The sequence below is a fragment of the Scophthalmus maximus genome, chromosome 14 (genome assembly GCF_022379125.1).
Source record: "Scophthalmus maximus strain ysfricsl-2021 chromosome 14, ASM2237912v1, whole genome shotgun sequence".
NCBI lineage: Eukaryota > Metazoa > Chordata > Actinopteri > Pleuronectiformes > Scophthalmidae > Scophthalmus > Scophthalmus maximus.
Genome location: NC_061528.1, coordinates 15,334,725 through 15,358,738, shown reverse-complemented (window position 1 = coordinate 15,358,738; position 24,014 = coordinate 15,334,725). Strand labels below are relative to the sequence as shown.

The 24,014-nt window shown below is 42.8% G+C and overlaps 4 protein-coding genes across 6 annotated transcripts; 1 reads left to right on the top strand and 3 right to left on the bottom strand.

The window, feature by feature from the left end:
- Nucleotides 1–2,386: 2,386 nt before the first annotated feature.
- On the bottom strand, nucleotides 2,387–11,101 carry gtf2e1 (general transcription factor IIE, polypeptide 1, alpha). Of its 2 annotated transcripts, none has more exons than XM_035651101.2 (6): nucleotides 10,915–11,101; nucleotides 10,010–10,305; nucleotides 9,475–9,632; nucleotides 4,967–5,162; nucleotides 4,523–4,755; nucleotides 2,387–3,656 (listed from the first exon to the last, which is right to left on the bottom strand). In XM_035651101.2, exons 2-6 carry the CDS (start codon nucleotides 10,297–10,299, stop codon nucleotides 3,193–3,195), a joined length of 1,341 nt encoding a protein of 446 aa, XP_035506994.1. In that variant the 5' UTR covers nucleotides 10,300–10,305; nucleotides 10,915–11,101; the 3' UTR covers nucleotides 2,387–3,192. The 2 variants fall into 2 exon arrangements, with proteins under 2 accessions (XP_035506994.1, XP_047193046.1); XM_047337090.1 differs by lacking the exon at nucleotides 10,915–11,101 and adding an exon at nucleotides 10,687–10,908.
- Nucleotides 11,102–11,219: 118 nt separating this feature from the next.
- rabl3 (RAB, member of RAS oncogene family-like 3) lies at nucleotides 11,220–15,127 on the top strand. 2 transcript variants are annotated; one of them, XM_035651105.2, is made up of 8 exons: nucleotides 11,220–11,361; nucleotides 11,862–11,953; nucleotides 12,210–12,339; nucleotides 12,448–12,562; nucleotides 12,683–12,833; nucleotides 13,585–13,656; nucleotides 14,079–14,117; nucleotides 14,295–15,127. In XM_035651105.2, exons 1-8 carry the CDS (start codon nucleotides 11,316–11,318, stop codon nucleotides 14,349–14,351), a joined length of 702 nt encoding a protein of 233 aa, XP_035506998.1. In that variant the 5' UTR covers nucleotides 11,220–11,315; the 3' UTR covers nucleotides 14,352–15,127. The 2 variants fall into 2 exon arrangements, with proteins under 2 accessions (XP_035506998.1, XP_035506997.1); XM_035651104.2 differs by having other exon boundaries at nucleotides 12,680–12,833.
- LOC118320390 (granzyme B) lies at nucleotides 14,119–16,621 on the bottom strand. The gene is made up of 5 exons (XM_035651103.2): nucleotides 16,323–16,621; nucleotides 15,905–16,055; nucleotides 15,609–15,747; nucleotides 15,184–15,444; nucleotides 14,119–15,032 (listed from the first exon to the last, which is right to left on the bottom strand). Exons 1-5 carry the CDS (start codon nucleotides 16,378–16,380, stop codon nucleotides 14,880–14,882), a joined length of 762 nt encoding a protein of 253 aa, XP_035506996.1. The 5' UTR covers nucleotides 16,381–16,621; the 3' UTR covers nucleotides 14,119–14,879.
- A 383-nt stretch (nucleotides 16,622–17,004) lies between these two features.
- LOC118320388 (UDP-glucuronosyltransferase) lies at nucleotides 17,005–22,382 on the bottom strand. Its single transcript, XM_035651100.2, has 6 exons — nucleotides 22,351–22,382; nucleotides 21,251–22,247; nucleotides 20,068–20,199; nucleotides 19,677–19,764; nucleotides 19,185–19,404; nucleotides 17,005–18,926 (listed from the first exon to the last, which is right to left on the bottom strand). Exons 1-6 carry the CDS (start codon nucleotides 22,380–22,382, stop codon nucleotides 18,644–18,646), a joined length of 1,752 nt encoding a protein of 583 aa, XP_035506993.2. The 3' UTR covers nucleotides 17,005–18,643.
- Between the last annotated feature and the right edge of the window lie 1,632 nt (nucleotides 22,383–24,014).

Below are 24,014 nucleotides of genomic sequence, written 5' to 3'. Positions count from 1 at the left end.
GATTGGCTGAGGCTGTTGTTGCCTCAGGAACTCATACAAATTGTTGTGGTTCTCGGGATAACAGCCACTTGGAGTAATCCGGACGTGCGGTAAGTGTTCGTAGCTATCGGACCCTTTTTGCTAGAAAATAACTGCCTGAAGAAGTTTGATGCCAAAACCAGAATGCGAAGGTGTAAAACCTAAACAAGACCAAAAAGGTGGCTGAAAAAGCTCAGTAGAACTGTCGGGTATTAACTGTCAAGGAAACGGATTCGGTGCTCACCTGACTGAGGTTCGATATGGCACACATACTCACTATTTCTATGTTATATGCTCTTAAGTAAATCAAAGTCTTCATAATAGCATCATATGAAGTCTGGCTCCATGTTGCAACGTACCAGGAGACAGAGTTCAACGATCCAATGAATTCACATTCGGTACCGTTCAAGCAATTGCACAATTCTTTACATTTTTCTTTTGACCACACACGGACGAGCATAATACTGACACATTTAATATCGTTACTCAGAGCGATGGAAAGCACCACCTAGTAAACATCGAAATACTTTTCATATGTCCCTTGCAGAAGTGACTAGTCTGGAAAGGCCTTGAGTAGACCAACATGCCAAGTTTACACTCAACAGTAACTCAGCTGTTTTTATTGTATATTCTATATTACTGTAAAGGGGTCACTTATAAGTCACAAAATTTCTTTGGATAAGCAAGTCCACTTAGGCTGATATGAACATTCAGGAAAAGCCATTGAACAGACACTGTATTGGATTTCTTTTCTCCGCGTTTGTCTCACATTAGGATCCTGTGACGTAGTCAATAAAGCTACCTCTAGCAGATGATTGCAGTGTAAAGGGTGGGCTATAGATTTTTTACATTGCTCTAATTTTATATTTCACAATATTGACATTTATTTAAAAAAAAAAGTCTGGTCCCATTTACTCAGCTTTCCTTCTTCAATAATGTTGACTATAGTGCAGCATAATACTAATGAATTCCTGATGGAGATATGTGAATTATAAAGGTAAATTCCACTAGCTATAGAAGAAACACAGAGGGGGATATTTCACCTCTGCGGGCACTGTGTAAAATTTAACATTTGATTTGAAAAGGACAATTTTTGCGTAAATGCCAGGAGCATGTCAGTATTCAGAAACCCGCTCCAAGGTGAAATGGCTCCCATTACGACTGACCAGCGCCGAAAGTTACTGTGGTTACATCAATACAGTCATGATTTAAGAAAAACACCGACATCCTGCTGACACATCTGGAGGAGGAGCGGGAGTGTTTGCCTGGTAGGGAACGCCTCAATAAATAATTGTGACCTGCATGTGACCCAGCGGAACGGGAAAAGGTCTCACTGTCGAGATATGACCAAGGTGTGGCATGATGTGAAATACACTTTGTCAAATAGTACCATCATTTTTTCTTCCACTTCTGAGAATTAATTGTTTGTATTATTTTTGTTGCAAAATCTTGGTAAAGCTGGAGCACATAACAGGTCAGACTAGATCTTTTATAAAAATGTGGAAAGATGTTTATAGGTGCAGTAAACTTAGCAATTACTGCAATATAGTAAGACATTTATAGTTCCAGAAACAGGATTCAGAAAATAGAACTTAAAAGGGGACCCGTTATTCTTTTACCTATTTTCTATTGTGTGTATAATGTTGGATTTTCATATTAAACCTGACCAAAGTTTTAAATGATGATGTAAACATATGTAAGAGTAAAACAAATGCTCTGACCAGTGGGTTCCAAAAGTCCAACTGGCGTCCCATTTCTTTACATGGTCGTCATCGTCCGCTGACAGCAGCTTGTTGTCTTACAAAAAAACACTAACAGCAGTATTATAGACATTTAACAAACTCCAGCATACAGTTAACCAGTGGTGCACCTTTTACTACACAGTCGTTTGGTGACAGCAACATAAAATCTTATTGGCAGTGTTAGCTCTTGAGCGTCCTTACGGCAGTTGTTTCCCACTTTCCAACATGTTCACCTATCAACAGGGGCATAAAAAAAAATGTTTTTACAGGGACTGTGACGGAAAAACTTAATCCACCGTTATGTCACAGGTTATGGGCGTAATATTTACCTGAACTAATAGTTCCCCTTTCAGTCAGAGGCTCAACTGAGGGACTATTGGATGGATTCAGAACAGCAACTAATGATCTTAATAAATATACAGCTGGAAATTAGCATAATAAAAGTCCTCTTTAAGAAATGGACATCAGTTCCATCTTGTTGAATATCATAATAGACAGTTATTTATAGTGAATCATTTTATCAGTTTTAAATTTGAACCCACTTGACATCCAGTCGACTGCTGCAGCATTAAATCTGTTGAACAGTTAAATAGACCAGTTTTGAACTATAAATCAAATGAACAGAGTAGGAAACACGCACTTTAATAGGTAGCCTTACATTGTGTAGAGAAAATAAGATGTCAAAAGTAGAAATATAACCAGAAGAAAATGGTGTATTTTTACAAAGTGAATACAAACAAAAACTGAATCCAAAATTTTATACGCACATTGTGTCACCATAAGCTCATACAGTATCTTCTTCTTTGCACAAGCTGCTGGTCTCATTTAGATTCATTTTGTAGGATGAAGTCTCACCCAGAGACATAAGCAGTGTGTAGAATGTGAGTTTCATCTATAAATGGTTGTGTAGTTCCATCCACCATCTGAGAAGACAAATGTCTTCCAAATGTATTATGTTCTTAATCACTGTCAAGTCTAAATGTCTGTACACAATGTTTTAATCCCCCTCCCCATTGTTATCTGACTTCAGTTTCACTATTATCACATTATTACACATCCATGTAGATGTCTGTACTGCAGTGGGTATTTTTATTTTACTCGATTGCTCAAAATAGCAACTGTTGACCGTAACAACTTAGCCATATGTTCTATTATGACAGCGTGGCTGGTCAGATCCCGTTTGGTTTGCTGACTTTCAAAAATACTTAGGACAGAATACTACAAAAGGCAACACTGATAATGCAGGAGCATGAAGCTGACCGTCAATACTTGTCGAGCAGCATCTCGTTTTCCTCTTGACAGGTTGTGTCCACAAACATTTCCTCTGATAACACCACTGACGGCGTGAAACAGCAGAAATAAATATATGGGAAGGTGTGTGTGTGTGTGTGTGTGTGTGTGTGTGTGTGTGTGTGTGTGTGTGTGTGTGTGTTCAGAAGTACATGTCCTGGAAGAGGTTTTGTCCCATTTCAATGTAGGCCTCTTTCTCCTGTGCGGACATCTGCTCCACGAGCTCCGGCCTCTGGCTCACCTCTCCGTATGAGAACGGCCGACCTCCCACCATCACCACTGGCTCATCCCCTACTTCCTCAAACTCGTCTTCGTCATCGTCCTCCTCCTCCTCCTTGGCACGGAGTGGAGCGGCGGCTGCGGGGGGAGGACCTGCGGGGGCGTCGTCGTCGGATTCACTGGTGTCGCTCTCCGAGTCGCTTGCGTTGGCGGTGGCGGAGGTCAGTCCCTTGGCAGCGGCGCTAGCTCCGCCTCCACTTGCACCTGCTCCCGCTGCACCCCTCTTCTCGTGTATGAGCAAAGCGCGCATCACCTCCTCATTTTCATCTGCCTGACCGATTCCATGACCGGCCACTGCATCATGGGCTTCGGGTACAATGTCTCCACCTGAGGGAACAAGAATTAGTAGAAATATATTCACTTTTGCAAATCATTCTTTCCTTTTTTTACAACCATCATTCTGTAGACGGACAGGAAAAAACCTCCACTCTGTAACATTCAAGTACAACCACGACGAGACTGAATATTTCAGCAGTTCTCACTGCTAACAGGAGTCACATACTTCCAGTTTCTTAATCAATATCAATAATTAAAGCCTTATCTGCCTAACAGGGTCTTTGGATCAAGAAGCTTGTGAAATTGAATACATTTTTCCTGTAAATCCAAGTATCAGATCAGACTCTGTATCAGCAGGTACACAAAACTGAAAGTTTTTGATTGGTTTTAGCGCCAAAATAATTTTGATCAGGACATCCCGACTTATAGCAGGTGAATAAAGAGCTTCATTTACACCACGTCACCCTCAGATGTCGTGTTTGTTTCCAGGCTCCATGGGGCAACGAGATCATTGCAGACAGATGCACAGGGCCACACCTCGGAGACAGGACATGTGGAAGGCATAATCCACGCAATTTCCACAATAATGGATTCTATTAATGAGCGATCCTTGCTCACCCATGCACTTCGCAAACGTGATTATTCCGATCAACCAATTACGGTTCGATGGGAGGGCCAGGCCCGGAGATCTGCATTGCCCTTGGGGGGAGGAACAATATCAGCATAAGGTAGCTTGATGAAAGACTAATATGGCAGTGGCAGATAATCCGGGTTGACCGGTCACAGGCCTGTTTCAACAAGGACTGCAGGGATGGAAAAGTAAAGGTCATTGAAGAGCAGCCACACCACGGACAGGTGATAACATTTAGAAGTAGTAGCCTCATAATGACTGAGAGCAGTGCAAACAAAAAACTTACTGTTCTTGAGTACGTCCGGCTCACTGTAAGCGCCCTGCACGGTGCTCTGCGTCAACCAGACGGGCCTTTCCTTCGGTGCCTTGCCCTCGTTGGCCTTCTTCTGTTGGTCTTCCTGCTCCTCCATGCTGATGACCACATTCTGGGTGTACATGTCGCCATAGGACGAGCCTTTGTTGGACCAGGCTTCGCGGTGTTGGCCCGAGTTTCCTGCAGCTGCCGCGGCACGCTCGCGGCTGGGGTAAAGATTGAGGAAACACCCTTTAGAAATCAATCTTGAACCAGTTAAACATCAAATATTGTGAGTGTGTCACTTATTTAAGCTACTGCTGTGACAGTAGAATAGAATTCCATTGCCGCACACTTGGAAATAATAGCCACAGCAATACTGGACCCTTGTGATGCTGACTGAGGGGACTCGATGGGCCCGTTTCGGTGAAAACTGACCTCTGTTTTAGAGCAGGGATCTCAGTGGGCTCAGGTTCCAGCAGGTCGTGGGACAGGTTGACATCTTCGGTCTCGCGCAGCAGCGCGTAGATGGGTTCGATCTGCTCATTGAAGCGAGCCACCAGCGTCCTGGCATCAGGACAGACCGACTCGTCCTCCTCTACTTCTGTCTGGCAAAAGGTGCAGCGAAATGTACCTGTGGGAGAAGACAGAGCTCAGTTTAAAACAAGTGAGAGAGGAGGGGGCAGCCGCCATTTGCCCACAATAGAGTCTTGCAACTACAACACAACCTCCATCCACCCACTTGCTATACAGCTCATGCTTTCGAGGGTTGGTGGGGGCGGGGGGCTGCTGGCTTCCAGCTGACATTGGGCTGCCCGCACAAGTCTGTTACAGGGCAAATAACCATCCAAGGCTCACATTCACACCTACAGGTTTGTGACCGACTGTGTTTCATTAAAACTGCAGGTATGAGCCAGTTCTCATTTTCTACAGGGTCTGGATTTGATTTAGCAGTAATTGCATTTTGAACTCATGCAAGGCATTCACCCATAATACCCAGACATGTCTACAAGTCTTTGCATTGCCTTAATATCCCGGCCATAAGCAAAATAAAAAAAAAAAAAGAGGATTTAGGGCTGTGGTGTGTTGTTGATTGTACGCATCCAATTTAATTTTGCGTTAAGGCAATTAAATGCTGCCAATAGTAGAGGTCATTCATAGTGTATCACTATGAAGCACTTTTCTAATTGCTGTGTTTTATTGGTCTTTTGTCTACTGTAGAGTACATTTTCTTAGATTGATTTGTAGTTGATCTGACAAAACCTCAGTTCCACGCTACATTTATAATCTAGCTGAGATGTTTGCTATTAACCAAAAAACTGATATAGAAAATTGTAAAGACTGTCAAATCTTCAATAAAGAAGAATTGTGGACCCAAGTGCTTAACAGGTAACGAAAACACTGCTCTGTGTTGTGTTGTGTTGAGTAGTTGGGGCAAAGACTTGTTGGAAATGCTCCAGCATTAACTCAGACAATGTCATGTTTAAGAAGAAATGTTAAAAGAAAGTACCATTTCTTCCCCAGCTATTTTTTTGCCCAATAAGGGTTGGACCAACATGTAAGGAGTACAAAAATGAACGTCTTACAACATTCACACAGCGTATTGTGAATATTTAGAGCTTGCGGGGTTTTGGGTCAGAATGAGCTGGAAGCTCAGCAGTGTCGTTTTTCCCATCCCCGCGAAGTCCCACTGAGAGTTGCTAGCCGCGCAGAAGCAACTGGTCCATCCATTTACCACCCTGTGTGCTCCAGTCATTCTTTTTGCCAGCTTGTCAGGGTGCAGGGTTACTGCCTTCACTGCAGGATTTGATACCAGTTGAGATGTGTCGAAACAAGAGACAAGTGCAGAGGAACTGGAGAGATGATTGTTTAAATGTGTCAGCAGGAATACGCTGATTGCTCCAGAGCTGTAACGGTAAGCGGGGAATGTGAAATCTTTCCTGGTATGAAATTTACACCGGCTATCAAATGTAATTATTGTGCATTTTTTTCCCTAGTGATGAAGATAAACCAACATTCTTAAATTTTTATTCTATATAACCAATAAATGACGGGTAAGAGGCAGATTCAACGTGCAGTGTTCCTCCACAGAATTTTAACGTGCTCTGATTCCATCTTTTCTTTCTTATTTTTTTACTTGTCATAATTCTGTAAACACAACATTGTGTCTGGCTTCATTCAGGCTTCAGCACACTGGCTGCAGAAAATGAGGTTATCACAGATATTGATTTCAGTGCTTTATAAAACATTTCTCTGACCATGTTTCATATTTCATGCCCGTCGGGCTGAACTGGAGTGGATGTAAAATAATAATCACAACTGCAAAAAAAATATGTGGTAGACCCAAGCAAAATACACATCATGAATAAATTCAAAGAATTCCAATTCAATAAGAGAGGCCCATTGAGGATTCATATTCATTAAGATAGAAGCAAATCACAACACTAATTTTCAGATTGCCACGTAATAAAATCAACAATCTAAAAATGTAACATTTGCTTAGAGGCAGGTGACATCTTAGGCAATATGGGTTTGTATCGGTTTCTGATCTGCAAAGCCTGTATGTAAATAAGGCTGACGAGAATTTGGATCTTACTTTAGACGTTTGTGTGGCACAACCTAGTATCCTAGCAACAGGGCTGGGCGATCAGATGGTGTAAGCATGGAGCTCATTCTGACAAGACTCAAGAATGAAAACAGTTTATGAATGGTCACAGTTTTAAGGAAGTACGAAACGTACACAACCATCATCGCAAGCATAATATTCTTCTGTAGAATTATCATTCCAATAAAAAAACAAATTTTCAAGCATACTTAGCAGCACATCATGATGACGGAGTAGGAAAGCACCATCATCCTGGGTGCATGACTTGCAGAAAACTAAATTCAATTATATGCCAGTCTTACAACCAGACCCACTCACATGCACTCATCAGCATCAGTAAATATTTGTAATGAAAGAAAGCGCTGTTTTATACGGCTGATGTTAACATCCTACATTACTTGGCCAGGTTATTTGAATTAAGAACAAAGCTGTAAAGAGGATTACATATTCCTCACCCTTGATAAAAGCACTGCCTGAATGTAGGCAACGATAGTTTTTATATTTCATTTGTCAGGTCTTCAAAATTAATGTTTTAATTACCTTTTTCTATGACAACATGAAACCACATGACTCTGCCTACTGTACTTCAGTTGTAAATGATTTAACAGAAGTTTCGCAGATGTCATGCCTTTGTTTTGTCAATCAACAAACGATTTCAAAATGACAGTGTGAGTCCATGTCTACCCCTGAGCCTGCTCTAATTTATTTTCATCCACCCTATAAATACTGCATATCCCCAAGCCTTTATTGTTCCTTGATGGTTTTCTTCTCTTACTCACCTGTCAAACACATGGACAAACACAACATAGAGGATAACTCCTACTGATAAGCGAAGTATGTGACGCCCATTTAAAAGCAATGCTTCGGAGAGCTGCCAGCCCATATTGAGACAGGGTGAGAATCGGACCGCGACGAGGACAAAGAGAAAATAAACGTTTAGAAATGCAGAGATGGGGAGAGTGAGAAAAGAAAAGAGTGAGTCAGTAATGTTGGTCAAGATGATGGAAAGCAGCAGATGAACCAATATGGGTCAGGATTGGCCAGGGTAAGTCACCCTGGCTAATCTATTGCCAACATATTGTGGAATTATTATTATTTTTGACCAACGCACAAATGGAATCCTGCAGCTTGGTTAAAATATCTCTTGGCAGGCTGAAAGACGCCTAACGCCCCAGGGCTGTTTGTCCATTTCTGCTGTGATGAGAAAGCCTAATTTATCCAGTAGAATGGAAAAATTGTTTGGGGTTCCTTGTTGCGTGAAAGGAATTTTAAAGAAAATGACCAACACTTTTATGAACTGCTGCATGCAAAGACAAACAAGTATAAGTATAAGTTGATAATGTTTGCTAATATAATAGCTAAAAAAAAGTATGTATTTAGGATATGATTTTGTTTTGAAAGAAGATATGTTGTAAGTTTTATCAGAAGGTTAAATAGTCATCTACATTAATTGGATTCAATTAAATTTAAATAGACAGTTTAAATGTCTGTAAATGCAACTCCATGGATAGACATTTGTAAAGTGAACTCTCAACACAATGTGCATCTATTAACTGGTAATTGAAAAAAAGAAGAAAAACAACATTTATACAGCAGGCTAGAGAACCGTATGTATAATGGCATCACTGCTGCTGCACATTCGCAGATTTAAGAAAAAAACTAAACCATTCACACTGCTTGCGGATACACTTTAATAATTCTGGCTTTTGTTGAACCTGTAATAAAAGAAACCATAGGTGGGAGGAAAATACAACTTAAAAATTTTGTTCAAATAAAATGAACAAGTGAAACCTCAAAGGGTATGTGGGCTGACTGCTTTTGAAATAGTTACATTTTAATGACGGGCTGGGGGCACGGCACAGCCATCTGTTTTAATAAATGCTGTCGGGATTTGATGTTTTTATCCGAGAACATAGTTTCACTGACGTCAAACTGAGCACTGACTGCCACCTAGAGGAGTACAGCCTCATTTCATATTACTGTAAAACAATCCCAGGGCACAAGAAAAAAAAATGACCAGAGCCTTATTCTAGAAGAACATACTTCACTTTCTATATATCCATTGCAGATCTGAATTGCTGCACTTTACTAATGCATAAATATAGTATTTTAATGACTCTTTGAATACTTAAAAAAAAAAAGAAATAGTGTTTATGGGCAATTTTTTTCTTTTTGCAAGGCATGAGAGGAACCAAGGTACTTTAGCCATTATGCTTTGATCAAAATTTATTCTAAATACAATTCATCCTAATGCCATACCAAACAATGAAACCACGAGAATATTTTTGGCAAATTCAAGCAAACTGAGGAACAACATCGCTGGTGCGCTATGGAACTGTACCTGTCATGGGTTCAAACAGCTGGTTGGCTTCGAGGTCAGTGAAGGTGGAGAAGCAGCAGGGGCACCGGAAGGAAGCGCGGTTGGTCGAGTCTCGCTCGTCGGTCTCGATGCGCCGCCGCATGTGATCCAATTTGTACTTGACCACATTGACCAGCACCCTAGAAAATTGGGATTGACAAAAAAAAAAAAAACATTGTTCAGGGCAAAATATTGATGTAACTTTGATGCGTGTGACAAGAGAAAAAGAAAAACAGGATTACATTGAAGGAAAATCAAACACTTGACAGAATGAAGAGCGTATTGCATGTATTTTCTATTACTTTTGGGAGGCTTGAATGTAATTAAATAGCTGTTGTTGCATTTGAGTGCTTGGTACATTTTTGTCTAGCTATTATTTGTCCTCATTGGGGAAATTCAATGTCACCCAGATGTACTACACTGAGCCTCCTGAAAGTGTTGTGGCCCTAACACTTACAGCAAAGTAAGTTCAAGACACCGTTCATTATCTGCAGTGGAAAAAATAACCACAAAAAACCTGTAGTTGATGAAATAGTAGTTGTGCCGCGTGGTCTTGCCATCGGGTGCCGTCTCGACCCTCATGCGGCACTTGACGAACTTGTCTGCCTTCAAGGTGTTGAGGACCGAGCGCAGCTGTTTGCGGTCGAACTTGAGGAGCTCCAGCATGTCCTCCTCGCGCACGCACGGATTGCGGATCAGCACATCCAGGGCCAGGGCGTGCTCCACTCCGTAGAACCCCCGCACGACCTGCTTGGCAAGCCGCTTCAGCGCAGCGGGGACCTCGGTCAGGAGCTCTGGCTCGATCATCTTCTCCTGTGGAGGGGAGATAAAAGCAGGAGTGCAATCTGTACAAAGATGGGAGCCGGCGGGGCGGGGAGTTTGGGGATTGAGTCCCAGACTTTGTTCAGCATGAACTAATAGTTGAGCAACCCTGATCACTTAAAGCTTGGGTGTGAAAAATCGAAATAGATGGAGGCGACAGATAAATGGAGACCACATTAAACATTTCTAACAATAACCCCCCTTCCCCTCTACTCGATCCTCTCCTCCTCGATTGCAGTGCTCCTACAGGAACACTTTTCCCACTTGTCAGATGCTTGGAACTGGCTCGTACGGAGCTGTGCCAGATCACACTGACAGACGAAGCGAGCGCTGCGCGGTGGAACAGTGCTCGCAGCCAGCCTGCTAGCTTACCGTTAGCTAACCGGGACAAAGACACGCGACTGGCGAACACCCCGGCTGCGACCGTTCGTCCCGGCAGCTCGCATGTGTCGGCTGCTGCCGCCAATAATGTTGTCACTGCAACAGTCTGAGCTACTTCACACCATCTTCCCTCGAGGCTCGTTGACGCCGCCCCGCCACAACTTCGCTTGCGACCGACCACAAGTTTGTTTGTAGGAAAACAGTCGAGGCGTTCCTCACCCGACTCTCTTTGCGTTCCGCCCGGACACTAGCGCACAGCCAGCACTTCCCTTACGACATGTCTCAGACAAACTCAGCGGGGGGAAAAACTCCCACGATTGCGCATCTCTCAACTCTCGAGTCTCGAGTCTCGAGTCTGTTGGTTGCCGGGCTAGCTAGCAATGCTCCATGGCTTATTTTCAGAAGAAAGCCCCCGGAAGTAAAAAGAAAAAAACCGCAGCGTGCCGTTTGCGCTCAATAGCCAATGGAAGCGAGGTGGCGTTGACTGACTTACATTTTGGACCAATGGCTGTGCTTTTTTTTTTTTGTCAGAGCCTGTCCAATCACATTGAGGCATCGGAGGCGGCGTTTCCGCTGTTTTCTTCCGGGACGCTGCTGTCACGCACACAAAAAAAAAAAAAATGGCTTCTCTTGACAGAGTAAAAGTGTTAGTTTTAGGAGATTCCGGTAAGTTTTCTGACGTTTTTGAAATCCGGATGCTTCATGCGGACTCCTTCGTTTATATCGGGGGAACGTTTGTTTTGGTTTGGGTGGAAGCTCGCTCAGTTTCCCACCGCACACACCAGTCGGCGGTGTGTTTCAGTGGCTCACTGAAACCTGCGTACATGTCGCTACCTCCGAACTACTGGTGAATTCAGGAGAACAAGTGCGATCGGTACATCTGTGCATTTCCGCGTAAGGAGGCTCCTTAAGAGTGTAAGACGAAGAACCACCAAAGGTTGCAATTACATGCAAATATGTTTCCCCAACATTTCAGAACGACACTGATCAGCCCACAGATGTTTACTCGTGTTTGACAGATCATGTCGCGCTCAACACGTTTGTGTTTGTTTTTTCAATGGATGCTCGTTTCTCAGGCTATTTTATCTTGAGAGTCTTAACTCCTCTGTTTATTATCATCGTTTCAAGGTTGTCAACCATCTTCCCATATTTGATGTTTTCTGCAGGCGTGGGCAAATCGTCCTTGGTCCATCTCCTGTGTCAGAATCAGGTGCTAGGAAATCCCTCGTGGACCGTTGGCTGCTCGGTGGACGTCCGGGTATGCAGGCCGAACAAGTCCCCCATGTCGAAAATCAAATTGAGATTAAGTCTCAACGGATGTTGCTGGCCTTTAAAATTAGCCTCAGATGAACTAGTTATACTCCGTTCATCATTTCTTTCAATAACAACATGTGTAAAGTAACATCAGACATGTATCGCACTGCTCGATGTCAACTCTCTAATTTCCCCTCGTTCACGTGAGATAAGAATGGTGATTTTGAAGATTGAAAGAACCTTCATTCGTTCAACGACAGGCTCAAGACTATAAAGAGGGAACCCCGGAGGAGAAAACCTACTACATCGAACTCTGGGATGTCGGAGGATCTGTGGGCTGTGCCAGCAGTATCAAAAGCACCAGAGCGGTCTTCTACAATTCAGTTAATGGTAAAGTGGATTTGATGGAATTATTCACACAAATGGGAAGTCAGCAAGGTGTATTATTCAAGTGTGTGTGTGTGTGTGTGTGTTTTGTCGTTTTCTGTTCTGTTTTAGGAATCATATTGGTACATGATTTGACAAATAAGAAATCCTCTCAGAACCTTTACCGTTGGTCACTAGAAGCTCTGAATAAGGATTCCTCCCCAACAGGAGTCATTGTCTCAAATGGGTAAGCGGACGTGTGCATTTGGTATTAATAGTTTTTCACAGGAAGGAGAAAGCAGACACCAACACAGTCATCACACAGTTTTACTGGGGAGTTCAGTCATGTTCTTTTTTCTCCCAGCAGTGACTACGACAGAGAGCAGTTTGCCGAGAACCCCGTGCCTCTGCTGCTAATTGGCACCAAGTTCGACCAGATCCCAGACAACAAACGCAATGAAGTCCTCACCCGAACGGCCTTCCTCTCCGAAGACTTCAACGCAGAGGAGATCAATCTCGTACGTCGACTTTTTTTTCCATTCATACAATCTCTGACCTTAAGGCCCTTTGGAATCTGTAACTTTTGTTGGCTTCATCTTTGTGTTAGAATAACAGCCTTTTGGCATTTTAACAAAAAGGTCTCTGTTACAGAAAGGATCCACAAGAAACGTTGTTAAACTAACAAACAATGTGCGTTATGAAATAAAGCTGCAATACAATGAATGAGGGGTATTTGGTATTCAAAGGAGAGAGACAATCCCATTTCCTTCTCACTACAGTGGAAGTAGTGCTGGTGAATGGGTGAAGTCAATGTTTGAATGATTGCTGCTGCAAAAGTATGTATTTGTCTAATCTGTGCCTTATAATTTTATTTTTCTATTCAAACAAGCTTTAAGGATATTAGACAGATTGAGTTATTCTTGTGTTGATCACCTAACTGTAAAGAATTCTAATCTCCGTTAAACTCAGTTACATGAAAAAAGAGAATCTAAGAGCCATTCAGTAACAACATATGACCGCTGTGTATTATTTTTGAAAATCGGTGACTTTGGTGGCACCCAGTGGACGTTTCAGCAGACAGCAGTGCATGACAAATTTGCATCAGAAATGTGAAGAGAAAAAAAGAAATTTCTGCAAACAACAACATGACATCAGAACAATTCGAAAGAAGCCATTATCACACCTCCTACACATGGAACGGTAAAACTTCATCTGAGACAGGAAAGACTTTCTTTGAGGTTTTGGCTGATTTTTTTCTTTTTTTTCCAGGACTGCACGAACCCGAGGTACCTTGCTGCAGGCACATCCAATGCGGTCAAGCTAAGCAGGTTTTTCGACAAGGTGAGAGTTCAGCGACGTGAAGTTATATATTCTATTCCTTTGGAGATTGACCCTACAGTGATTACAGCATGTAAAGGAAATATTGTTTATTCTGTAAATATAATCTGTATAATAATTTGGTGTTCGTCACTTGCTCAAATCAAAGTTATATTGAGGGAAGAACAATATTGTTTATTTTGATGATTTCAATTTCAAAGTGAATTTTACAGTATACACATTTTGAATATTTATTAACATTTAGAAATACATATTTGACTATATTGTTGTATTGAACCTAATTTGTAACCTGTGTCTGCCATTGAATTGATTCGACAATCCAGTAGATACCACCAAAAAAGAAACAAAAAAACAAAGGCCCCTATTTCAACTGGTTATGTGAGTTTTGTATTAAACTTAAAAAATCTTCCCCTCTCCCTTAACAGGTAATAGAGAAGAGATATTTCACAAGAGATCCAAGTCAGGTGAGTTTCACATTTCAAGGCTTTATTCATGTTTTTTCAAAGATAACACTAACAAAACAAAATGTCATAATTATTTTTGACGAAGGGGATCTTTCACGCCAAAACCAGAATTCAATTGTGACTGATGAGGAGCAAGCTGTAATTTTAAACAACACCTTTCTTATACTTTCTCTGCAGATGACGGGTTTCACAGACAGAAAACGGTTCAACTTCAAAAGTTTGCACTATGACTGACTGAGGCATGAATGCAACAGCAGTGGTCTGTGGTTCGATCAGAGTGCGTGTGGAATTTTCCAACACAACCACCACACTTACTGAAAATACTTTCTATCTCGGTCCTCTGACCACCGTTTGCAACGCTGCCATTTCTCCAGTGTGTCAAAACACACTTTCATCCAAAAATGACTGCTACAAAATATAGACATTTTAAACAAAGTTTTAAGAATAAAGATATATATGTAAATAGTTGACAAGGCGTGCACTGAACTTTTTCAAGAGGAAATACTTTGGAAATGAAGACGTGCTATAGCAAGGTGATATACATTCTAAAAATGAACACAGAGATTTTGTGTTAAATAACCTAATTTCAAGAATCTCTTTTATATATTTCTTTCAAATTCAAATTTACCCTGCTTCGTGAATTCCTTTTTCAAAGTAAGACTTTTAATTAACTGTTTGGTTTATCAAGCCATGTTATTTAACAATCAAGAGAAGAAAGGGAAATATGCGTGGCCTCTGAATAGTGGCTCCTAGGACATTCCCCTATTCCTGCAAAATTTTCTTGATCCAGGGAAGAAAGAAATGTAATTTAGTGAAGACATGGGGATACTTGGGATTATTACATTCATTTTCGCAAGTGAAAGCTGTGATGCCCTGTGGTTTGCTGTTGCAGATAAGTGGTCCGCCGGAATCCCCCTGTAGGAAAAAGTCAACAGAAAGACATGATTGATTAGTTTGTGGAAAGACAGCATTTGCTCTTCATGAATAAAAGAAAATAATCTGTGAAATGAGTTATTGTTAGCAGCATTATGTGTGTAAATTGTTGCTTTAAGTACAGTTTAATTACCTGGCAAATTCCTCCCTTCTTTCTGTCAAACTTGGTGCATATCATGTGCTCGGTGTTGAAGTGTTTTTGCCATATTTTTTTGCACTCGAAGCTGAACTGAACCTTCTCCGTGGTTTCCCTCAGTACATCCGAGGCAATCTCCTGGGCCCCTGTCCTGCCCCAGCCAGCAACGACACAGTTCACGTTGGCAGGAGTTTTCCCATCTTTCTTGGGTAATCCAATGGGCTTCACATACTTGTTCAGTTTGGCATTGTGTTTTAACTGTAAAAGAAAAATAGAGTAATCACTGCGTTTATATATCATGACGTCCATGTCCTCACCCACTTTAGTGCAAATGTATGATACAGGGTGACAAAATGAAACTGATACCATCAGCTACAAAATACATCATTTGAGGAACTGATTAATACACCATTTAACTTTACCTTAAGAAGCATAATGTCATACTCCTGCTTTCCATCGTAATTTGGATGTGGATGGTAAGCAGCCACTTGGAGATGTTGCTGACTGTTTTCTTCCTTGCTTAGGTTGTGCGCCCCTAGCACCACCGTCATGTCCTCACGTCTGTCGCGTCACAGAACGCACAATATAAAATGAGTTATTTAAGTGTACCAAAACATTGATGATAAAATATAATATAAATACACCATAAAAAAGAGTAAGTCATTGAGCACGGTTGATAGCGAATTCCATTTGGTCTTTTTCTTGACCTTAGACATACCCATTTTTGCAGTGTGCCGCTGTGAGAACAAAGTCCTTCCGAATGAGTATCCCGCCACATGAGTGCTGTCCCTGAAACTGGAGTGATGCCATGTAGGGTCTGGAATGAGGCTTCGAGACCTTGCCACCTACGATGCCACTCTCAGTAGCCCCTTACATGAGGAGGGAAGGTAAATTCATACACAGAAAACAAAATCCAAAGTCCTCAGCCACCACATTGTTTGCATTATAAGGGAATGAATAAAAGGCTCGTTAAAAATTTGATCTGATCCTTAAAAACACCCATAATTAGGGATCGGATCTAACTCGCTAATGCTGCTGGAAGTGACAAGAAAATAATTATAAATAATGTGTTTTTTTGTTGTTTTTTTAAATGATTTTTTCCCCCAATAATTTACAAAGGAATTTCTTCAACTTACCCGTAGGAGAGAGCAACTGAAAAACAAATAAAATGCACAACGTTTGTGTCATCGTCATTGTGCAGAAGTCAAAGCTGAGTTGTCTGGCAGGGGGGTCTCATACTCTCGCCACCTTTTGTAGTCAAACTCTCGACTCCCACAACTGAAACTCTGTGAGCAGGTGTCAAGTGCGTTGCACAGAGGTGTTGTTTACTGCAACGTGAGAACCCCTTTGCAGACCCAGATAAAACTGTCACCTCGTGGTTTGAGTTGGCACATCAGTAAACCATCGATAATCTGAAAATCTACCCGTGTGATACAACTTTTGCCTAATCGTGCCTCTATGTGTGGAAAAACAATGCACAGATTTGTGGTAAGGAGTTTAGGTCCTGCAACTTGTCCCATCTTTTTCTATTTGCACTGACTGACTCTTCAGCTCTGGCGTACCTTTACTCTAGTCTGAAGGGAAGAACATGCAGGTAAGAGGTCAGTGGCGGAGTGTGTGTTTAACCAAAATGCGTACAAAGGTGTGCACACCTCACATGCTGAGCTTCACACACACACACACACACACACACACACAATGTTTTAATTTCTATATCTTGTGTTTTCTCTTGGCCAAAAAGAATTTGACTGTTTTTCTAAATTGAGAGACTTATATATTAGCATTTGACCCTGGAGATCGAAACAAACAACCCCTGCAAACTTTTCCAAGGTATAATGTGTGTTTTTTTCTTCAACAAACCAATAAGTAAGCATTTACAGTACTGGGGGGGGTACATTCAGAGCTTCAAGGGTCAATTCAGCAGGGAGTGGGAATAAGGGGGTTCCAGACTTGATTAACTTAAGTAAGGGTAAGGCACATTGTAAGTTGTGATGAAATTAAGAAGAAAAGAGGAAGAAAGGAAGAGGGGCGCCATGCAGGAAGTCTTCGACAATGAAAACAGGAGTTGGCACAGTCTTTGCCATAAATTAGGATGTAACACAAATATCTGATGGTGTGTAAAAGGGGCAGGAGGAGGCTCGGATGTTTCATTACCTGAAAATACATTTTTTCTTCCTCTGGAGTTACATAAAATACACAGAAAAAAGCAGAAAAAGGTTTGATAAAGTAGCAGATAAGCGTGTCGTATTATTTCTATTGTCCACTAGATGGTAGCATTAAGGTACACTTCAGAAAGAAGGTGAGCACAGTCCTCACATATAGGCATCTGGTAAAAGTATAGGCATCAGTAGTTATGATGATGGGTATGACATAAAGTTGCAAGCATATTCCCCAGCGGTCTGCAAATAGATCGTCTGTTATAGCAGGTACAGTAGCATGATGGAAGGTAAAACAATTCAGCCCATTTGACTTTCATTATGACGTAGAATCACTGGGTCTTATAAGGAAGACATTCTTATGAAAACTCACATACTGAATGAAGGTCTTACAAATAGCAAAATATGTCTTAACTCAAAGTTATTACGTTTCCACAATGGCCCTTGAGTGTCCTCTCAGGTTTGTTGCTGAGTGCAAGTCATTGTCACGTCTGTGCCCCCTCCTCAGAAAGGGGTATTTAGCCCTCACACAGTCAAACAGAACGGTATACAGTACAGGATTCACAGGTGGAGGTGATATTCACGGTACAGGGAGTGTTGGAAGGCTTGGTACACAAAGATCTTAGAGCAGACATAGGCAACTTTACCGCTTAAACTTGTCATTATGATGTTAAAATCGATTGCACAGTGTGATGGTAGTAGTAAAACAACACCATCCAGTCTTAGATTGGTCCCCTATCAGCCTTGCTTTAACCAATAGGCCTGTACTGCAAACTCACACTCATCTGGAAGTCTGAGGAAAAGTACCTGCGTCCTCACTGGCGTCTTGCTACTGCAAGCGTCTTTATGACAGTGACCAAACAATAATACCAACTGGAACCACTAGGGGGCACAATGTTGGCTGTTGCCCCTTTTAATGAACCAGTAGACAACCAGCTTGAGGAGGAGGCTGTCTGGTTTGACACAAATTACATATATCGATGTGAAATGATCAACACTTAAAATGACACCATTGGTAAATGCAGCTCAGTGGAATGATGAAAAGGATAATGAACGAGGGGAGACATGTAGCTGACCGTACAGCACGATAAGTGTCCTGACAACTGGAGAAAGGTCAAAGTGTGTAGAGTCCAGAAGGCTGCAGCCAATCATTGCCAGCATTATATTGCACATTTATAAGACAATGTGGCCATGGCACTCTCGTTGAGATTTTACAAGCACACACCAATGCATTCCATCATTCACTGTCTCACAGATCTTATGAAACCTAATGATGGATGCATTAATAACAAACATATATACTACTCAGATTTTCTCTTTGCAGTCCCCTTTCTGTAACACTTGCGGACGCAGAACAAGCAGCATTTCAGCGTCACCCACAGAACAATCAGGAGCGTGAGGACAATGATGCCGATGACGTCCAGGCTGTGGTACTGAATCCAGTTCAGGTCATGCGCCGCCACTTTCAGGTGTGCAGCTCCTTTGTGTCGCATGACGAACTCGGTCCAGAAAACAGCCAGCTCCAAGGGCGGGACGGGGCGGTCCAGGTGTATCTGGGACAACGCCGCTATCCTCTCTTTGTAACTGGGGTGGAGTAAAAACAACATGTCAACAGCATGATCTCCATTTTGTGATCATCCCAGAATTGTATGCATTGTATAAACTATTATTAACAAACTACTTTTAAAACAAAAAGGCTGCACATTGCCATGGATTTGACAGAGCGGAGGTGCATTCATGCCCTTCATTTTTCAAACAGTCATTAAGGTATGGCATATTCATTTTTAAAGCTCTGTACACCGACAAGGTTCAGTTCACTTCAACGACGTCCAGTTGTCTCACCTTTTATCGTGGATGATTTTATTTAGAGCAGCCAATAGTTTTTCGGTCGTCACGTCATAGATACCGAGAGACTCTGCCACGCCGCGCGTCACCAGGCGATGCACATTGTCTCCCTGGTCCCCGAACAGTGGAAATATCAACATGGGTACAGCATTGCAGATACCCTCGTAGATACCGTGGGTACCCCCGTGAGTGATGAAGACCTTAGCCTTGGGATGGGCTGAGGAGAAGAGGAGGAGTAGCATTCAAACTGAACCAGTGAAATGTCTTTCAAATACCACGCTCCAAAATATACGTGCATTCAAAGTTATGGAAAGTTACGTGGAAGTTGTTTTTAAAAGGACAATATAAAAGCACTTGTAGTGGGGGTAAAATAAAAAAAATAAAAAGCTGCCTCTAAATAATTTCACTAATTACTGTTTGGATCAATAGAATGATCCATGTAACGACCGAAGCAGGTCAAACGTTTGCCTTGATCAAACCTTTACTCACCTAGGAGATCGTTTTGAGGTATCCACGGCATAAGCCTGACGTTCGTGGGCACACCCTCAGGCGGGACTCCAGCATGTCTCCACACAACCTGAAAAGTTAATAATAGCTATTCCGTGCAAACAAATTTTGGGAATGGAACGTCTGGCATGTTTTCCAAAAAAAAGCGAGGCTGGCCGCCAAAGTTCTATGGTTAAAACCTGATTAGGGCCCAGTGTGAAAATCTACTACTACAGTAGCTGACTAATGTGTATATTTTTGCTGTACTGTTGTATATATACACACACACGCTCACACACATATACTGTATATAGCCTACAAGTTTATCAGTCTAATAGAAGTCAAACATGGAGTTTTGAGGGAAAGTGGTTTTATCTATTAGGTTTATTGTTACCCTTTGCGGTATTTGCCGGAAGGCATCAAAGAACCGTCGAGCCTTCTCCTCAGGCATGCTGGGCACCATTGAGCCCAGGGTGAGGACAATAAATCCGTCCTCTCCTGAGCCGTCCACAAACTCCTCCAAGTCCTGCAGGGGAGGTGGAAGGAGACACAAAGAGTCACTCAATATACTGTAGTATGTTTGGATTTACATTTATACTTGTGTAGACGGGCAACCGAGAGGATGGCAATCAATGTGCCGTGCTGTGTCACGTCCGCTCCATCTGATCGACTGTGCGTTCTATCAAAATGTCTTCAAATGTGACGAAAGGTATTCATTTCATCAACATGGTTTCAGCATACAGTCGATCCACCAATTAAGTTAACTCAGAAGCTTAAAATCCTTTCTTCTTTCCTTCGATAAGACTGGCCATTGTCCAGCTTTCAGTGTTTGCTGGCTCAGATTTCACACACTGAAAATCTGCCAGAAGAGCACACACACCTGTTCTTTAACAATGTTCTGAACAGAAGCTTAGTTAATCATGACCATCACGTTTTGCTCCCAAGATTTCTCTTGAAACATTGTCTGGTCCTCCAAGCAAATGATTACTAAGGGGGGGGGTTGCATTTAAAGTTGCACCAGTTGATTTTGTTGGCCACATGGGATGAGACCAAAATCTATATCAAGATAAGTAACATGTTACCTATTACCTAGTTTACCTATTTAAACATCAGGCAGACATGTAGCAACACAGACCATCATTCATGTCATGTCTCTGGCTGCAATCTTATTCCAAGTGTTACTCCCCTTTTGGCTCTGTCCTTTGTCTCAACCAACTCCCATGCTCCACTATGTGCATTAATTATTGCCTAATGTTGTCGGACAGAGGTTGTTGGGGTCTCTTCAACTAAAAACACTCAGTTTTTAAAGCGCTTCTCAGAGCTGCAGAATGAGGGGCTCGCCACTACGAGCGAGCCCTGTCAGACTCAACATTGTCATTCGAGCAATTGTTAAGAGAAAAGCTACAAATCGGTGGCGCTTCTCTGGTTTTCTTTCTTGTTTTTTTTTTACATCCACATTCTAGGGGTTTGGATTAGTCTGACTCTAGGAAAAGCATGCATGCGTGATTTGCCAAAAGTGAATCCAGATGTGAGGCGCGCTTCGTTTCCCCCCTTGCATACATTCTTCACACACTCACCGCTGGAAGGGGAGCTCCCTTTGCACAGTTGATACCTCCGATTAAGACCATATTCGGCAAGAGAGGTCTGGGCCATTCAAAAGCAAAGTCGTATCTGAGAAGCCAGATAGCACCGTCACCAAGAAGCTCTTTGTAGGTAATGTCCTCTCCCAAATACCTGCTGACCATTTGATCATAGTGGCCAAAGAGTAATCTGCACGTGTACAACTCCGTAACAGACATGAGCACGTTTTTGACTCTCTGCGGGAAGGTCATGATGTTTGTATTACCAGAGTAGGACACAGGAACGTAGGACGGAGGAGTGGGACACTGGTTAGCCTTTAAATCCAGCTCACATGGAAGTCCCCGCAGGAAATAAACAACTGGAATGGAAAAGACACGAGCCACAATGGAGCCGCATGGAACGAATGGGTCCGTAAGCACGGTGTCGAAGCCCACCCCCCTCAGTCGCCTCATGAGCGGCTGGTTGTGTAGCAGGTCCTCACAGGCTTTCAACTGGATTGAGGTAAAGTTGACGAAGCGCTGCACGTTGACAAACAGATCTGTGATTTTCGGGGGCTTCAGGAACAATCCTGTCTTCAGCTCGCTCATCATTTCATCCAGCTCGCCGCTGGTGAATGAAACTTGGTAGGTCTCGGTCTTGTAGCTCGCCGAGTCGTGGATCAGCAGGCTGTTCTCGGGCACCAGCACCAAGACGTCGTGGCCCCTGCGGTTCAGCTCCTTCACCAGGATCTTCATGCTAAGCCAGTGGCTACCGTCTGCGGGGATGACCAGTACCTTCCCCCCCTCAACAGGCCCCAGACTGAGGCAGCACAGCCAAGCCACCAGCCCCAGAGAAGTGAACCCCACCTCGCTGCCCATTGTCTCCTCTGTGTCCTGCAAGCTGACTTGTAAGAGCTGCTGGTGCCTGTTGGCTTTATATGTGTGTGTGGGGGGGTGGATGTGAGTGTGTGTGTGGGGGGGGGGGGGGTGTTTAAAATTCTGCAGGAAGTTCAGGCTGCATTTGCAGGCGGGCTATTACGTAACCATGGAAGACAGAGAGAGAGAGAGAGAGAGAGAGAGCATGGAGATTCCCAGTGGATTTTGTGCAGAACCTCCACCATTCAGAATCCGTCTCCAGTTGTTCCCTCATGCGACGTGGTTTGTTTCCCTATATATACAGATTTCACACAGTATAAATACAACATTGGACAGTGACAAGTGTAAACGGAAGGGCTTACTTTTATTTGTGGCGGTGAAAATTATCATTTTCCGCTAATTTTTGTATGAAAGGTCATTTTACTTGCATTTATTTTCTTTCAACATTCTTATCTATAATGTAATCGCTCGTGCGCTCTAATCAGCCGGTGCATATTTGCAGCTTGTCCTGCCCACTGGTTTGTGAAAGGCCTCTGTTTGTCTTGGCTGCTTCTTCTCTCCTACTCTAACAGACAGATGCGTGCCCGAATGAACCGTTGCGTGCGCGGCCCCTTCTCGACTCCTCCCCTCTCTGCGGTCACACACGGAGGTTTACCTACTACCACTGGAAAGAGAACCGTGGCGTGCGAAGCCAGTCGCGGCGCAAAAACCAACGCCCTCCTCTTCACGGGGGGTTGGGTGATAAAAATAAGATCAACAATGTAATGTGTGGAATTTCACCCCTGGTTTCAACTTGCCTCACGTTAACTCTCTGTTCTTGTGCAGTGTGCAGCCCCTGCTTTTGTTTCCATGTGTTCCCGATGTCATGAACCTAACTAGAATACAGTCAGGGCAACATGCATGGGTTGACACATTCAGTTGAAAGACCACCTGCTCTTGTTAGAAAAAAAAATTTGAAAAAAAAATGTGAGCAGGGAGAGCTCAATGAGGTTGGGTATGAGAGGGGTGTTTTTTTTTAAAAAATTGGGACTATTCCAAGTAAAGCAGTAAGACGTTGCTTCCTGTGGATGTGGTCCGCCTCTTCGGTCCGACTAAAACTGTTCACACATGTCCACTTTTCCTTGTTCCTCGACGTTTGCTCAGCTCCGCCTCCACGAGACAGTGCTGCTTTCGACAATTCTGACATGGAAATAGGAGACAAGGGGCTGGGCTTTTTGGTTCATGTGGCTCGGGTTCGTACGACAACGGCATGAAATGCAACATCCAGAGACGGCAGCGTCCCCGTACAGAAGTGTCCTCATCTCTAAACTGCCATTTGACAAAAACCCCTGGCCCCCCTGTGTTGAAGAAGAGGTGTTTTTTTCCTCTCTCTTAATCTACTGCAGATGACCGTGTCGCTATGAGCAATCTCTCCGGATTGACCCGTGCTCCACTCCCTTCTGCTGACACTTCACACGACCCCAGGACTCGGGAGGAGTGCTGCCTTCCTGCCTTGCTATCTGTGTGTCGGTCAGCAATAGCCCCTCGAAGCCCCTGACCTCGTCGAAAAAAAACTGGCCACAAAGCGAAAAAGCAACAGCTCAGCGGCAGCAGCTGCACTGTCTCGCCGTTATCGGGTTTGGGTGTGGGAATGTTGTAAGCAGCCAGCCTTGATTGTGTTTGCAACCTTCTCGGAGACAGACGACAGTAAAGCTTAATCTGTAAACACTGTGTGACGAGAGGTGTGCTGTACTGCAAAGGAAACCTTTGCATTTTGGACCTTCTATCATATATCGAAGGTTATATATGTATAAGCGATATATATCTATTCAAACTATTCTATTTAAAGACATTAAAGGGTGCATTTCTCACAAAATCTTCACAGTCATTTTTAATTTAAGATTCAAACAAGAGAAACGTGTGGCAT